This window comes from Liolophura sinensis, chromosome 9 (assembly GCF_032854445.1).
Source record: "Liolophura sinensis isolate JHLJ2023 chromosome 9, CUHK_Ljap_v2, whole genome shotgun sequence".
NCBI classification, from domain to species: Eukaryota; Metazoa; Mollusca; class Polyplacophora; order Chitonida; family Chitonidae; genus Liolophura; species Liolophura sinensis.
Genome location: NC_088303.1, coordinates 1,840,562 through 1,856,647, shown reverse-complemented (window position 1 = coordinate 1,856,647; position 16,086 = coordinate 1,840,562). Strand labels below are relative to the sequence as shown.

The window sequence follows — 16,086 nt, the reverse complement described above, 5'->3', positions numbered from 1 at the left end:
GCTCTGATCACACTCTGTACTCTGATCTTCTCTGTGCTCTGATGACTCTCTGTGGAGAGAGGAGACATTATCCTGTATCAAGATCACTCTGTGCTCTGATGACTCTCTGTGGAGAGAGGAGACATTATCCTGTATCAAGATCACTCTGTGCTCTGATCACTCTCTGTGGAGAGAGGAGACATTATCCTGTATCAAGATCACTCTGTGCTCTGATCACTGTCTGTGGAGAGTGGAGACATTATCCTGTATCAAGATCACTCTGTGCTCTGATCACTCTCTGTGGAGAGAGGAGACATTATCCTGTATCAATATCACTCTGTGCTCTGATCACTCTCTGTGGAGAGAGGAGACATTATCCTGTATCAAGATCACTCTGTGCTCTGATCACTGTCTGTGGAGAGAGGAGGCATTATCCTGTATCAAGATCACTCTGTGCTCTGATCACTCTCTGTGGAGAGAGGAGACATTATCCTGTATCAAGATCACTCTGTACTCTGATCACTCTCTGTGGAGAGAGGAGACATTATCCTGTATCAAGATCACTCTGTGCTCTGATCACACTCTGTACTCTGATCACTCTCTGCACTCTGATCACTCTCTGTGGAGAGAGGAGACATTATCCTGTATCAAGATCACTCTGTCCTCTGATCACTCTCTGTGGAGAGAGGAGACATTATCCTGTATCAAGATCACTCTGTGCTCTGATCACTCTCTGTGGAGAGAGGAGACTTTATCCTGTATCAAGATCACTCTGTACTCTGATCACTGTCTGTGGAGAGAGGAGACATTATTCTGTATCAAGATCACTCTGTGTTCTGATCACTCTCTGTACTCTGAACACTCTCTGTGGAGAGAGGAGACATTATCCTGTATCAAGATCACTCTGTGCTCTGATCACTCTCTGTGGAGAGAGGAGACATTATCCTGTATCAAAATCTCTGTACTCTGATCACTCTCTGTGGAGAGAGGAGACATTATCCTGTATCAAAATCTCTGTACTCTGATGACTCTCTGTGGAGAGAGGAGACATTATCCTGTATCAAGATCACTCTGTCCTCTGATGACTCTCTGTGGAGAGAGGAGACATTATCCTGTATCAAGATCACTCTGTGCTCTGATCACTCTCTGTGGAGAGAGGAGACATTATCCTGTATCAAGATCACTCTGTACTCTTATCACTCTCTGTGGAGAGAAGAGACATTATCCTGTATCAAGATCTCTGTACTCTGATCACTCTCTGTGGAGAGAGGAGACATTATTCTGTATGATGATCACTCTGTACTCTGATCACTTTCTGTGGAGAGAGGAGACATTATCCTGTATCAAGATCACTCTGTACTCTGATCACTCTCTGTGGAGAGAGGAGGCATTATCCTGTATCAAGATCACTCTGTCCTCTGATCACTCTCTGTGGAGAGAGGAGACATTATCCTGTATCAAGATCTCTGTACTCTGATCACTCTCTGTGGAGAGAGGAGACATTATCCTGTATGATGATCACTCTGTACTCTGATCACTCTCTGTGGAGAGAGGAGACATTATCCTGTATCAAAATCTCTGTGCTCTGATGACTCTCTGTGGAGAGAGGAGACATTATCCTGTATCAAGATCACTCTGTACTCTGATCACTCTCTGTGGAGAGAGGAGACATTATTCTGTATGATGATCACTCTGTCCTCTGATCACTCTCTGTGGAGAGAGGAGACATTATCCTGTATCAAAATCTCTGTACTCTGATGACTCTCTGTGGAGAGAGGAGACATTATCCTGTATCAAGATCACTCTGTACTCTGATCACTCTCTGTGGAGAGAGGAGACATTATCCTGTATCAAAATCTCTGTACTCTGATCACTCTCTGTGGAGAGAGGAGACATTATTCTGTATCAAGATCACTCTGTACTCTGATCACTCTCTGTGGAGAGAGGAGACATTATCCTGTATCAAAATCTCTGTACTCTGATCACTCTCTGTGGAGAGAGGAGACATTATCCTGTATCAAAATCTCTGTACTCTTGATCACTCTCTGTGGAGAGAGGAGACATTATCCTGTATCAAGATCACTCTGTACTCTGATCACTCTCTGTGGAGAGAGGAGACATTATCCTGTATCAAGATCACTCTGTGCTCTGATCACTCTCTGTGGAGAGAAGAGACATTATCCTGTATCAAGAACACTCTGTCCTCTGATCACTCTCTGTGGAGAGAGGAGACATTATCCTGTATCAAGATCACTCTGTGCTCTGATCACACTCTGTACTCTGATCACTCTCTGTGCTCTGATGACTCTCTGTGGAGAGAGGAGACATTATCCTGTATCAAGATCACTCTGTACTCTGATCACTCTCTGTGGAGAGAGGAGACATTATCCTGTATCAAGATCACTCTGTGCTCTGATCACTCTCTGTGGAGAGAGGAGACATTATCCTGTATCAAGATCACTCTGTACTCTGATCACTCTCTGTGGAGAGAGGAGACATTATCCTGTATCAAGATCACTCTGTGCTCTGATCACTCTCTGTGGAGAGAGGAGACATTATCCTGTATCAAGATCACTCTGTACTCTGATCACTCTCTGTGGAGAGAGGAGACATTATCCTGTATCAAGATCACTCTGTGCTCTGATCACACTCAGTACTCTGATCACTCTCTGTGCTCTGATGACTCTCTGTGGAGAGAGGAGACATTATCCTGTATCAAGATCACTCTGTGCTCTGATCACTCTCTGTGGAGAGAGGAGACATTATCCTGTATCAAGATCACTCTGTACTCTGATCACTCTCTGTGGAGAGAGGAGACATTATCCTGTATCAAGATCTCTGTACTCTGATCACTCTCTGTGGAGAGAGGAGACATTATTCTGTATGATGATCACTCTGTCCTCTGATCACTCTCTGTGGAGAGAGGAGACATTATCCTGTATCAAAATCTCTGTACTCTGATCACTCTCTGTGGAGAGAGGAGACATTATCCTGTATCAAAATCTCTGTACTCTGATCACTCTCTGTGGAGAGAGGAGACATTATCCTGTATCAGGATCACTCTGCGTTCTGATCACTCTCTGTGGAGAGAGAGGAGACATTATTCTGTATGATGATCACTCTGTACTTATCCAATATTGATCTGTAGAACCAGTGATGATTCCTAACTGAATGTCATGTACCGTATTATCTTGTCTTTAGATAGGCAGACAAGCAATAACTACTTCTGTAAATGTCATAGGCTGAAAATTTGATTTAAAACTGCATTTTTTTAGAGTTCAGCCTGGTGTTGTATCTTTCCCTTCTTCATAATAAAGTTAGATATGCATACATATACACATACATCGGTTCTGCTAGAGGATATTCACAAGCACCGGAATATACAACTGTCCTTGCACAGGAAGCGATGCCGCAGATGCATGGGTGTGTACTTCTATAAACATGTCCCAGGGTATCAGTATTATTGGTTCATTATTTATAAAAGGAAAATCAACCAAATTGGACTGTGTACGATAGTAGGCCTATATATATTTTTTAACATTTAAACCAGTACAGGATGATTACTAAGAAAGATCCTCAGGGTATTATTAATTAAGAATCTTCCAATGAGAAGAACATTAGCAGCTAACATTAGCAGCTAACATTAGCAGCTAACACGATCTCGCAAACTATATCAGGGCTCTTCCAATGAGAAGAACATTAGCAGCTAACACGAACTCACAAACTATACCAGGGCTCTTCCAATGGGAAGAACATTAGCAGCTAACACGAACTCACAAACTATACCAGGGCTCTTCCAATGGGAAGAACATTAGCAGCTAACAGGACAAACTATACCAGGGCTCTTCCAGTGAGAAGAACATTAGCAGCTAACACAAACTCACAAACTATGCCAGGGCTCTTCCAATGAGACGAACAATTGCAGCTAACACAAACTCACAAACTATACCAGGGTCAGAATTAAACTTACCATTACAGTAGTGAAAGACTGTGGTGGAATGGACTGCCTATTAACTTTAAAGCTGAATTTGTAGTTAAACTTCAATGTTTAAATGTTATTCACATTTGTATTCACGTGCCAATATGACAATAATTTAATTACTATTTTTATACACACTAAAAATTAAATTCAACAAAAATATATACTGCCATCAACAACAATGATAAGTTACACATACCGTGTGTGTAAAATGAATACACATCGCTTGCCTAAGGAAGTAGTACCGTACAAGAATAGGGTAGTTTCCCAGAGGAGATGGTTGTAGAACCTATGTTATGTGATCTGCTCACCAATTGGCAGTCTGCTGGATAGCAATGGAATCATTTAGTAACATGCAATTCATCCAGTTTTAGTTTCACTTTCTCTGCTACATATAGACAAAATTGTGTCCAATACCTTAAGTCCTGTCAAAAACACATAGGGAATAACCAATCACTCGGAAGTTCATAATAACATTAGCTATAAAAGCTCTGTGTATTTCTCTAGAGGAGACTTCATTATTTCTTTTCTTACAGGTAAGAAAGACATTTAATACTGTGTAAAATTTTTCACACAGGTGCTAACAAATAAACATAACTGAATACAGAATAGAAAAGTGCCGGGCCTGAACTCACGGCAAACTTGGTGAAAGGCCTTAAAGTGAGTCCTCCATAAATCAGTGTTGTGCCACACATACAAAAAATCTTACACAGCATTGTTTTTGTGCAACAGAAAGCTAGAATGCATCACAGGAGTGTATGAAGTAAATACATATTTATATGATATCTACATCTTCATCACAAATATAAAACCACAGGTACTATCTGAATGCCTGAGACTCAGGGGTAGAGTTGGCGGCAGAGTTACCTCCCCCTCCACAGCAACCTCTTCTTCGCCTTTCTGGACTCTGTTGATGGATGTTGATGGTACTTCGTGGGCGATACTGGTTCGCAGGCTCGACGTCAGACGGCAGTTTTGTGGCTAAAACACAGATAAAGTTGGGCTATCATAACTGAACACTGGGGTATAATTCTTCAAACATATCCTTGGATACAGCACTGAAAATGTCTACTACAGGCAGCACACATATTCCGTAAGATGGATCGGAAGCTTGAGATCACGTGATCTCCTTAGTAACAAACGGCGTGCAGGGGTGAAGAAAACTGTCCTCCCAATGTTACAGCATAGGAAAATGCCCATTTTTTAAGTGCTGTCAGCGATCTTGTATCCGCTGGATTTGTATAATTGTCAGCTATCCAGATTGTCTGAGTATTTCTGCAGAGCTTTCCTGATGTTATTTTGTACAACTATGCCTTTTCCTCACTGCTTTAACACTGGGCAGCCATTTTGTTTTAGAGATGAAAGGGTGGTCACGTGACCTCCAACTTCGAACCCATCTTACAGAATCACTCTCTTTGACATTGTTTCTCACATTAAATATATGTGATGAATCGTTAAGGTAAAACTCACACACAGACTTAAAAGCTCAATTTAAATCAACATCTAGTCAATACAAAGGAAAACACAGGAGAAATGTGGGTGAAGTATCGACTTAAGCAAATAAAATGAATGTACGCTATTACACGTAATTGTAGCATACATAAGTGCTGCAGTCTTGGATTTAAGTTACCATTAAGCAGAGTTTTGTATTAACTTCCATGTTATTTACATGTAGACAATGTTTTCACTGCAGTGCCCAGATGTGTACCGTCCTGAATATTTGTAACTTAGCCTACATGAAGTAAAACATTCCTGAGTGCTGCTTCAAACCCCAATCAAGCAAATCAAAGTTGACACTTACCTAACTGAGAAAAGAGTTCGGGCACGTTAGCCGCAGTGAGGGCACTAGTCTCCGTAAACACAGCCCCAATCTCTTCAGCATAGTCCTTAGCATCTGAAACAGGAAAATGTATTGCCAAGTATAAACTATAGGTAAACCTAGTAAAAACAGCTAGTAACTTCATAGTCCAAACCAAGCAACAAACACAGCTTGTGACTTCATAGTTAAAACCAAGCAACAAACACAGCTCGTAACTTCAGACCAAGCAACAAACACAGCTTGTAACTTCATAGTTCAGACCAAGCAACAAACACAACTTGTAACTTCATAGTCCAAACCAAGCAACAAACACAGCTTGTAACTTCATAGTCCAAACGAAGCAACAAACACAGCCTGTAACTTCATAGTTCAGACCAAGCAACAAACACAGCTTGTAACTTCATAGTTCAGACAAAGCAACAAACACAGCTTGTAACTTCATAGTTCAGACCAAGCAACTAACACAACTTGTAACTTCATAGTCCAAACCAAGCAACAAACACAGCTTGTAACTTCATAGTCCAAACCAAGCAACAAACACAGCTTGTAACATCATAGTTCAGACAAAGCAACAAACACAGCTTGTAACTTCATAGTCCAAACCAAGCAACAAACACAGCTTGTAACTTCATAGTTCAGACCAAGCAACAAACACAGCTTGTAACTTCATAATTCAGACCAAGCAACAAACACAGCTTGTAACTTCATAGTCCAAACCAAGCAACAAACACAGCTTGTAACTTCATAGTTCAGACCAAGCAACTAACACAACTTGTAACTTCATAGTCCAAACCAAGCAACAAACACAGCTTGTAACTTCATAGTTCAGACAAAGCAACAAACACAGCTTGTAACTTCATAGTCCAAACCAAGCAACAAACACAGCTTGTAACTTCATAGTTCAGACAAAGCAACAAACACAGCTTGTAACTTCATAGTCCAAACCAAGCAACAAACACAGTTGGTAACTTCATAGTTCAGACAAAGCAACAAACACAGCTTGTAACTTCATAGTCCAAACCAAGCAACAAACACAGCTTTTAACTTTATAATCACCTAGTCTATATTGTGCATTAATTTAACCACAGAATTCAAATATTTAAATCCTTGAACCATTTTTGATACCAAAAAGTTTTCAGTGACATGTTTCTTCTCTTTTTCTCTTCATACTTTGGTGAGCTGTACAATCAGACTGACATGTTTGAAATGCTGTGTCAGATGACTGACAAATACCACAACATGTGCCCTAGTTCTTCAACCTTTTCGCACATGAAAGAGCGAATTTTAATGCATTTTTATGCACATTTTTAATTTGATTTTGGAGACAAAACTACATTGGGTGGATTGACTAGTTTCATGGCTTCACAAAAGGCATAATTTTCAGTGAACACTCAAAAATGCGTTTGGAATAAACACTTGCAATCATGCACAAAGGTTGAACAATTACGGTACACGAATATTTTACCTTTTCTGCTGACTTCCCTGAGATCTTCTAAATCACATTTGTTTCCTGCAATGGCCAGCACTATTCTCGGCGGACCATGCCGATGTAATTCTTTTACCCAGTCTTTTACTGTATGGAATGAAGACTGAGAAGAAAGAGAAAAATGTAGCAATTTCCCATCAACATAACTTAGTTCGGTAGCAAGGTGGGATAAAAGAGATTGCCTGTAGGAGACACATGAATGCTAAAAACATTACATACTGAAGATGTGAATTTTTGTCATTTATTCTATTTTATATGCATACAGCAAATCACCAACGAAACATCCCCCCTTGTGATCAATACCCACACATTTTGTTTGACACTGCGTTTGCTGTTACTGGGCACCAGCTGGTGTTAGGGGTATGACATACATGTAAGCTATGCCTGCTAAAACTCACACAGCCCAATTTGTAACGTATATCCAAGTCATGCACAAGTCTCAGACGGCTCAGATAGTGTAAGTACTACTACTGTCTAGCACTTGACCAATCAAGTTGTTTTAAACATACATTTTTTGACACATACACAGTAAGCCAGAAGCTTTAAAGTGTAATATACACATGCGGTTGTGTGTTCGAATTCAGTTTGTAGAGTAGATTAACGATGGAGAACACTGAGGAGCTCAGCTTTTGTGAACATTAAAAGTTCCTGAGGGAATGAGGTGTCATTTGTACCTTGGGATCACAGGGAGATGAGTTATCTGTCAACTGATGTCAACAACACTCACCCAACATTTCTGACAAGTTATGTGATACAGTAGGACTTTTTTTTATGCATAGGTCCTAGGAACAGATGAGTTATAGATGTGACTACCTGTAGTCAGGTATGCTGTACAATGTACTTTGTGTATGTAATCATACTTACTTCTTTTGTGACGTCATACACAACAATAGCGGCTGCTGCTCCTCTGTAGTACATAGGGGCAAGAGCCCGGTACTGAAACACACCAAGCAAAACTACGTTCAGGTTTAAGTCCTCAAGTGAAAGAGAGAGGGATTTAGAGAAGCTCAAAGTTAAACAAGCCAAATGTTTCGAGCACAGTTGCCAGCAACAGAACTTACTGTTGTTCTGCCGAGTTTCAAGAGTGCCCTAAGTGAACCAAGATTAAAAGGCACAATGTACTTTGTACAACCAGCTCCATAACATCCACACACACAGGGAAAAATTTACTTATTTATTTGATTGCACCGTACTGAAGAATATTTCACTTTTACGGCAGCAGTGAGATAGCAGAAAGAAAATGGGCTCTACCCATGACAATCTTCATATTGCTGGCGTAGAGGCATTTGTGTCATTGTTCTATGTCAATATGCTAACCACTCAGACATGGAGGTCAGCAGCACTCTTTATTAATATTTTTATATTGCCAGTTCTGGAATATATAATATTTTATATATTATTAAAAGTTCTATTGAAATTTTAAATAAGAAAATATTGCCCAGCAAATTAATTATATTCATTAAATATTTACATTTACATATTCTGACAGACAAAACTAACAAAAACAAGCCTGAGAAACAAACCTTTTCCTGACCAGCTGTGTCCCATATCTGGAATTTGAAAGTCTTGTCACCATGCACCAAATTTTTTGTCATGAATGAAGCTCTGTTAAAGAGAGAAATGGGAATAAATGTATACATGATTGGGAAACAACACAGGACTTTGCTACATCAACAAGGAAGTGTTTTAAGTCTAGTACTCAAACTGTGATGACTCTGATGACAAGTCTGATTGACTTAAATTTAGGAATTCAAAATGTTTGAAATGAATCAACACCAATGACATACACGCATGTAACTGCTACCAGAAGTCTGCCACTTGTCACTGCCATGGCCACCATTACTGTGGCCAATTATCAGCCCTAGAATGAAGTATACCAGTTTGTTTACCGCACACAAAATATTCAAAAATGGATAAAAATTGACCAAGCAATTTTAAGCATCCCATTGACCAAACTAGGCAAATTTTCGAATTTTGAGAGTTCTACTGATCTTAGAAAGCTGGTAATTCTGAGGTTTGATTGGAAAGTGATGTTGATATCAAAGTAATGTTTCATAACCCTTTTTTGCCTCTTAATGTGCACTTTTCATGGTGAATTTTATGACAAATGCAGATTGTGGTGATAATGAAGACAAGTGTTTTCTTTCTTACCCTATTGTACTCTCCAGTGCAGGTTTGAACTGATCCATAACAAATCTCATCACCAGGCTGGATTTTCCCACCCCAGAATCCTGGTACACATAGGAAAGCATGATTAAAGATATTGTTCAGTCAACTAAAACTTTAATATAAAAATGAAATTTATACTGTCTGGTAATATTGTTGTTTCTTCCCAAAATTAACATGAACATTAAAACATCGTATTGTAGTTGTGTTTACACCTATATGAATCCAATAGTACAAAGGGTCATTTCCTTATAGTAAGGAAGCCCCGGTCCCTAAAATAATCAGATACTTAATTGCTCATACATGCATGAAAACCGAGTAATAACACACATACACAAATAAAAGAAAAAAAACTAATTCATGCCTGTATAATAAAAAAGTAAAAAAATGGCTAAAAAAAACCCTAAAATGCATGGACCAAAAAAAAAATGGAGAAACTATTCCCTGCAGTAAGTCAAGTAACTGATTGAATACTACCGCTGTGAAGTATGAGACAGTGGTTATTAGGTACGTAAAGTACTTGTATACAAACAATCAAGCAATGGATCATACGATGCGTGAACATGTCTCCCGATCACTCTGTCTGACAGAGTCGCAGTTCGATCATCAATTTGACATATCACTATCACTATCACACTGTATTAGTCAAATCCGACCAATCTCTTACCCCGAGGAGGCAAACTTTGACATCGCGCATTGACATCGCTGTTGTTTTTAAGGTCTACTGATCCGTTAGACGTTACATCGCTTTTTGTCAGCAGCCCTCTTTCTCTTTGCATAACCAAGGTTGTAACTCTTAAAGAAATCAGTCAATGTTTTCATTCCCTCACATAATGCTTGTTAGTTCCGCCATTTTGAACATGACGTATTGCAGAAGAACACATCACATGATTCGCATGTGCAAGTAAATAATGAGGCTCAAAAGTGTGGGTGAGCCAAAAGACAATATAGTAACAGCTGCCTGACTAATATTGACTTAATCAAACAATTAGTTAAAATACATTTCTGTCTTCTTTTTCACATCTATATATGATTATATTAAAAGAGTAATTTGCTCGGACAACGATTCACAGAGGATTACCTATTGAATATAAGGGTCAGTTTGAAGGGGTGTGGGCATAATGATCGGGGATAATATTTCTCCCCTTGATGATGCATGTAAACACAATACCGGTATATATCAAAACAAAAAAACAATAATATTGGAAATAATGTAGGCCTACTAAATGTGTACAGGCCTTAAGGGTGTCAAGAAAACAATCGCAAAATATAGCCCTTTTAGGCAGCATAAGCCTTTGTCTGTGTTTTATAAGGTCAGCTGGCTCTTACATAAGGTACCGGGATCGGCCCTATCGATGTTAATTTTATTTATTTATTTGATTGGTGTTTTACGCCGCACTCAAGAATAATTTCACTCATACGACGATGGCCAACATTATGGTGGGAGGAAAACGGACAGGGCCCGGGGGAAACCCACGGCCATCCGCAGGTTGTTGCTAGACCTTCCCACTTACGGCCGGAGAGGAAACCAGCATTAGCTGGACTTGAACTCACAGCGACCGCATTGGTGAGAGAATCCTTGGTTATTATGCTGCGCTAGCGCGCTAACCAACTGAGCTATTAGATGTTAATCAACACATATTTCTGGGACCTAGTGAATGAATGAATGATTATGGCTTAACGCCACATCGGTAATGCCTCAGCCATATCGTGGCGACTGGGACCTAATAATTTATTTGATTGGTGTTTGTACTCAAGAATATTTCACTTATACGACGGCGGCCAGCATTATGGTGGGAGGAAACCGGAAACAGAGCCCGCGGGAAACCCACGACCATCCGCAGGTTGCTGAAAGACCTTCCCACGTGGAGAGGAAGCCAGCATGAGCTGGACTTGAACTCACAGCGGTGAGAGACCCCTGGGTCATCACGCTGCGCTAGCGCGCTAACCAACTGAGCCGCGGAGGCCCCTGGAACCTAGTGAGGCACCTATGTATTAATATGTGTCTAAATGTATATAATGTCTCCTATATACCGCTGAATTAGCTGTAGTCTCCTGCTCCCGAGATCACGTAGCGGTCTGAGATTTAAGTCAAAATTTTCGTCATGAAATTTGGAATTTTCCTTTCCTTTAGTTTAGCTCAAATTTGTTTTCTAATAACTTACCCATAATTTAAGTTGTCAAACAATATTTTGACCTTGTTACGTAGGAAAGAACAACTGTAAAGTGATTTGAACTTCTCACTTAAGTTTATGATCGCTTCGTGATACCAGAGCCTGAATCCGCGTAGGAAGAAACCGCGGCCTGTGAAAGGCCAAGTCTATCTCCTCCATCTAAATGTACAAGTTCATGTTCATATATCACTGTACATTCCTTATCATTAACACACGCGCTCCCCTTAACACCTGTGGATGAATTTTTAATTTAGTTAGCATTTAAGATGGGACGTGGGTTTCCTCCCACCATAATGCTAGTTTACTTTAAATTTAATTGGTGAACAAATAAAGTTCTAAATGCGACATTCAATTGGTTATTGTGCCTGTTTTATTTATTCATCTAATGCAAAGAAGTTTTCAGTTATAGATATATGAATGAGGCTATGCTTATGAGTGGATGCCATCTGACAGGTATTTGATAAACCATAACAGGACCAGCGATAGCTAGATTCGAACCTGCGAAGTGGTTGATCAAACAAGGTCATCTGCAAAGAGGATAACGCTTTAGTCAACTGAGCCAGGGTAAACCCATTGTGGGCTGTGTACGTGTCACTGCGCATACATGCAGCTGCACATGTTTTGAGGGTATATATTACGACTCCAAATGCCAGGCCATGACTTCACATTCTGGAGGCTTGGTACAGTTCATTATATGGTATAACGGACACAGTGTATATAGAGAAGAATATGAATCCTATAGGTCAGCAGTCAAATACATCATCCGTGTATGTCATGTATAAACTGTGGGAAAATCATAGGTGCACATACGAGACTAGATAATGCACACCGTGGGCGATATGATATGAGATGGATGCGAATCAAACACAATAAAAACGCACGTTACACGCATACATAGATGTAAATGTTACTTGTATATGAAGAATAGTACTATAAACCGAGTATGGTGTATGACGTTTAACATTCCAGTTCAACATCGTGACTCGTGTATACAGTATCTACACATACAATACCATCAATACAAATAGATTGGCGATAAGACAATGCCTCCGTTAATTCGGCATTCAGCATACATGTATATTGCCATGGAGCTAAGCTTTTCCTCACGAAATCGAACAATTCCACACATGTCCGCTCTTTTTGCTAACACGAACGCTGAACACGTCTGCGTATAACGAAACAGCCTGTAACAAAAGTCAGACTCATGTTGTGGGGCCGAGGTGATCTTTCCTGGCGCTGTGTGTACGATCATGCACCGCGTTTGTTGATGACTATGTAGGGAATATCACGTCTTCTGGCGTCCATATGTTAGACGTATTGTCTTCTGGCATGTTAGGAACATGATCACTGGCCAAGTGCCACGATCAAGTCTTTTATATACGCAGACATAAACAAGATTGGATTATTGAAGGCATCTTACAGTGGTTATGTAGCAAACAGGGGAGTTCTCAAAACCCCGAATGGGTGAATTCTGCCAGTGACTGTGTTTTGATAAAAGAAATATAGTATGTTTGTTTTATAGAGATATAAGGCTTCTTACTGTGGTACCTATATACACGCATGCAGGGCTGTACTATTGATATAGATACAGACCATTGACATATAGGCAGTGATTTTAAATACTGTATTTAATTTAATTTATAGAGGTTAAAGTGAATACTACTTTTTTATAGGGTTGATTTATCGGTTTACATCTGGGGGTCATCGTTGAACAACGCAACATAAGGGACAAGTGCATCGGAGGTTTGGCTTAGTGCAACTGACATGAACCTTGGTAATCTTCGGTCCGTTGTGTTTCCATGCGCTGCCAGCAGGCCGACGTGACCAAGGCGGGCCGACCGTGCCAAGGCCAACGTAAATATACCCTGCTCACAGCTGATTCTGGGTGTGATGCAAAAGGTGGGACATTGCATGCGATGTATAGTCTTACTTCACTGTACCACACATACCCATTTTGCATATGAAAGAGCAATTTTTAGAGCGATATATGCACATTTATAATATGATTTTGGAGACAAAACTGGTGCGATTGGCTAACTTTGGGGATTCACAAAAAGTATAATTTTATCAGTCTACTCAGAATAATGCCTTCATAATATGTTTGAATTAACACCTTACGCACAGGAAGGAATTAAGGAATCACTGTATAATAATAGTATACGATGATCCTCACGTGACTTGGTGTGACCTAGTATGCAACATTAGTCAAGGCATATTTATTGGTTTCGTAGTTGGTTAAGGCCGTTTGTGCTCAGTAACTGACGAGTTCTACCCTGAGTCAGTTTTATGGGTGTACAGAATAGCTGCCGATTTGCCTTGGCTATGTAGTGCTTCCGACTGAGCAAGGAATGAAGCACATACTTTAAGCTAATGGAAGCCTCAAGACAACAGAGAGAAGCACCTGGAGGGAAATGTCGGTGAAGGCATTAAGGAATAATAATGGCTTCAGATAATGGAGGTTTTTGAAGTGAAGAAGTTTCTGAAGCGTGGTGTAATCTACATCTACATCTACATATATATCTACATATACATCTACATCTACATATGCATCTACATATACATCTACATATACATCTACATATACATCTACATATACATCTACATATACATCTACATCTACATCTACATCTACATCTACATATACATATACATCTACATATACATCTACATATACATCTACATCTACATCTACATCTACATCTACATCTACATATACATCTACATATACATCTACATCTACATCTACATCTACATCTACATCTACATATACATCTACATCTACATATACATCTACATCTACATCTACATCTAAATATACATCTACATATACATCTAAATATACATCTACATCTACATCTACATATACATCTACATCTACATCTACATATACATCAACATATACATCTACATATACATCTACATATACATCTACATCTACATCTACATATACATCTACATATACATCTACATATACATCTACATATACATCTACATATACATATACATCTACATATACATCTACATATACATCTACATATACATCTACATATACATCTACATATACATCTGTAAGGTTACACAACCGTTGTAGCCGTGATGTCTATGGAGACTGCTTCACGTCACCTCTGTGTGTATGCACATCCCTCACCCCCAGTTCATGAGCTCTAATCCAGCCTTCGCTGTTGCCATTAAAGTGAAACAAATACTAACGTGTGTGTTAGTTTAAACACTGATTAAATTAATAAACAAAATGAATATTATAAAAAAAATGGCACATATATATTGCCATAGAGCCAGTACATTTGACTGACCAGTACTTTTTGCTCTATATATACAGCAATTTAAATGGGTATTTTTACAGAAGATTGTCTGGTTAATCAGTTGTAATTTTACACCAAAACAATCTGTTGCTTTACACCTATATATAGAGTAGTTTTATCTCATTCTGAATGCTTTTGTACTGTAAAAGTACAGGTTATTTTACTGTATATGAACACTAACATAACTGTATACGAACAGTAAAAAGTGCTGGTAAATGGGTGAAATCCCTGTGTTCCCCTGAATATAAAAAAATATAGTACATAATGGACAAACAGCTCCTTCACAATTCACCTGGAAAGATGAGGATGTGTTGATGTGTCAAGTAAAGGACCAGTAACCCTAACGACAATTTATTTGCTGCTGAAGTAGGAGCAGTTTAACGTGGCTGCAGCATGGTATAGAGGTATCAAATTACACTCAGTTAACTGTAACTCCATGCAGTGAAATATCCTAGGTAACCCATTTACCTTAAGGTGTAAAAGGATCTGTAAACAAATACTCTTCACACAGACAAGGTAAAGATGAATAGCAAACAGCTATTTACATGTACTCAAGAATAATTCTCTGATACAGGTATTTTGTGGGTCTGGGGCCTGTACTCATATTGTCAGTACCTAAATCCTGAAGGTGCAGGTTAGGTATGACAGCCAGGCTGCTGGCCCACAGGTAAATAACACCAAGGGAAACCAATGGAACTTCCATATTCAATAAACTTCTAAGTACTTGACATGAACCGTCGGAACTCGAAAGCAGCTTGTTTTGAAAGTTTATTTATTAACTAAACACAAAGACTCTTTGCAAATGTGTGGATTAAAAGTTTCTTTGCAAAACAGTAAAAAATAATTGAAAAAAAAATCACACTTTTTCCAGTAATAACAATCGCCAGTGACTTTTTCCAGATGTTTACCAATTACATCTTTCAGCTTTGAATTACAAACTATTACTCCAGAATTAATTTTCACGGCAATACAACAACAGACAGAAAAGACAATTCTGGTTCTTGCAGATAAAGGGTGAAAATTTATCACGGTTACATCATTGTCATTGGAATTTCTATCCAATGGGCGCAAAAAATCCACATTTTAATCCAAAGGGGTAGAAATGTTTTGTAACAAAATGCAATGCTGATTCAAATACACGACTGGGTCGACCAATGTTCACT

The 16,086-nt window shown here is 39.2% G+C and overlaps 1 protein-coding gene across 1 annotated transcript; it reads right to left on the bottom strand.

Moving 5' to 3' along the window:
• Positions 1–3,611: 3,611 nt before the first annotated feature.
• LOC135474936 (ras-related protein Rab-22A-like) lies at positions 3,612–10,283 on the bottom strand. Its single transcript, XM_064754631.1, has 7 exons — positions 10,097–10,283; positions 9,415–9,494; positions 8,787–8,868; positions 8,128–8,199; positions 7,243–7,366; positions 5,760–5,852; positions 3,612–4,939 (listed from the first exon to the last, which is right to left on the bottom strand). Exons 1-7 carry the CDS (start codon positions 10,130–10,132, stop codon positions 4,779–4,781), a joined length of 648 nt encoding a protein of 215 aa, XP_064610701.1. The 5' UTR covers positions 10,133–10,283; the 3' UTR covers positions 3,612–4,778.
• Between the last annotated feature and the right edge of the window lie 5,803 nt (positions 10,284–16,086).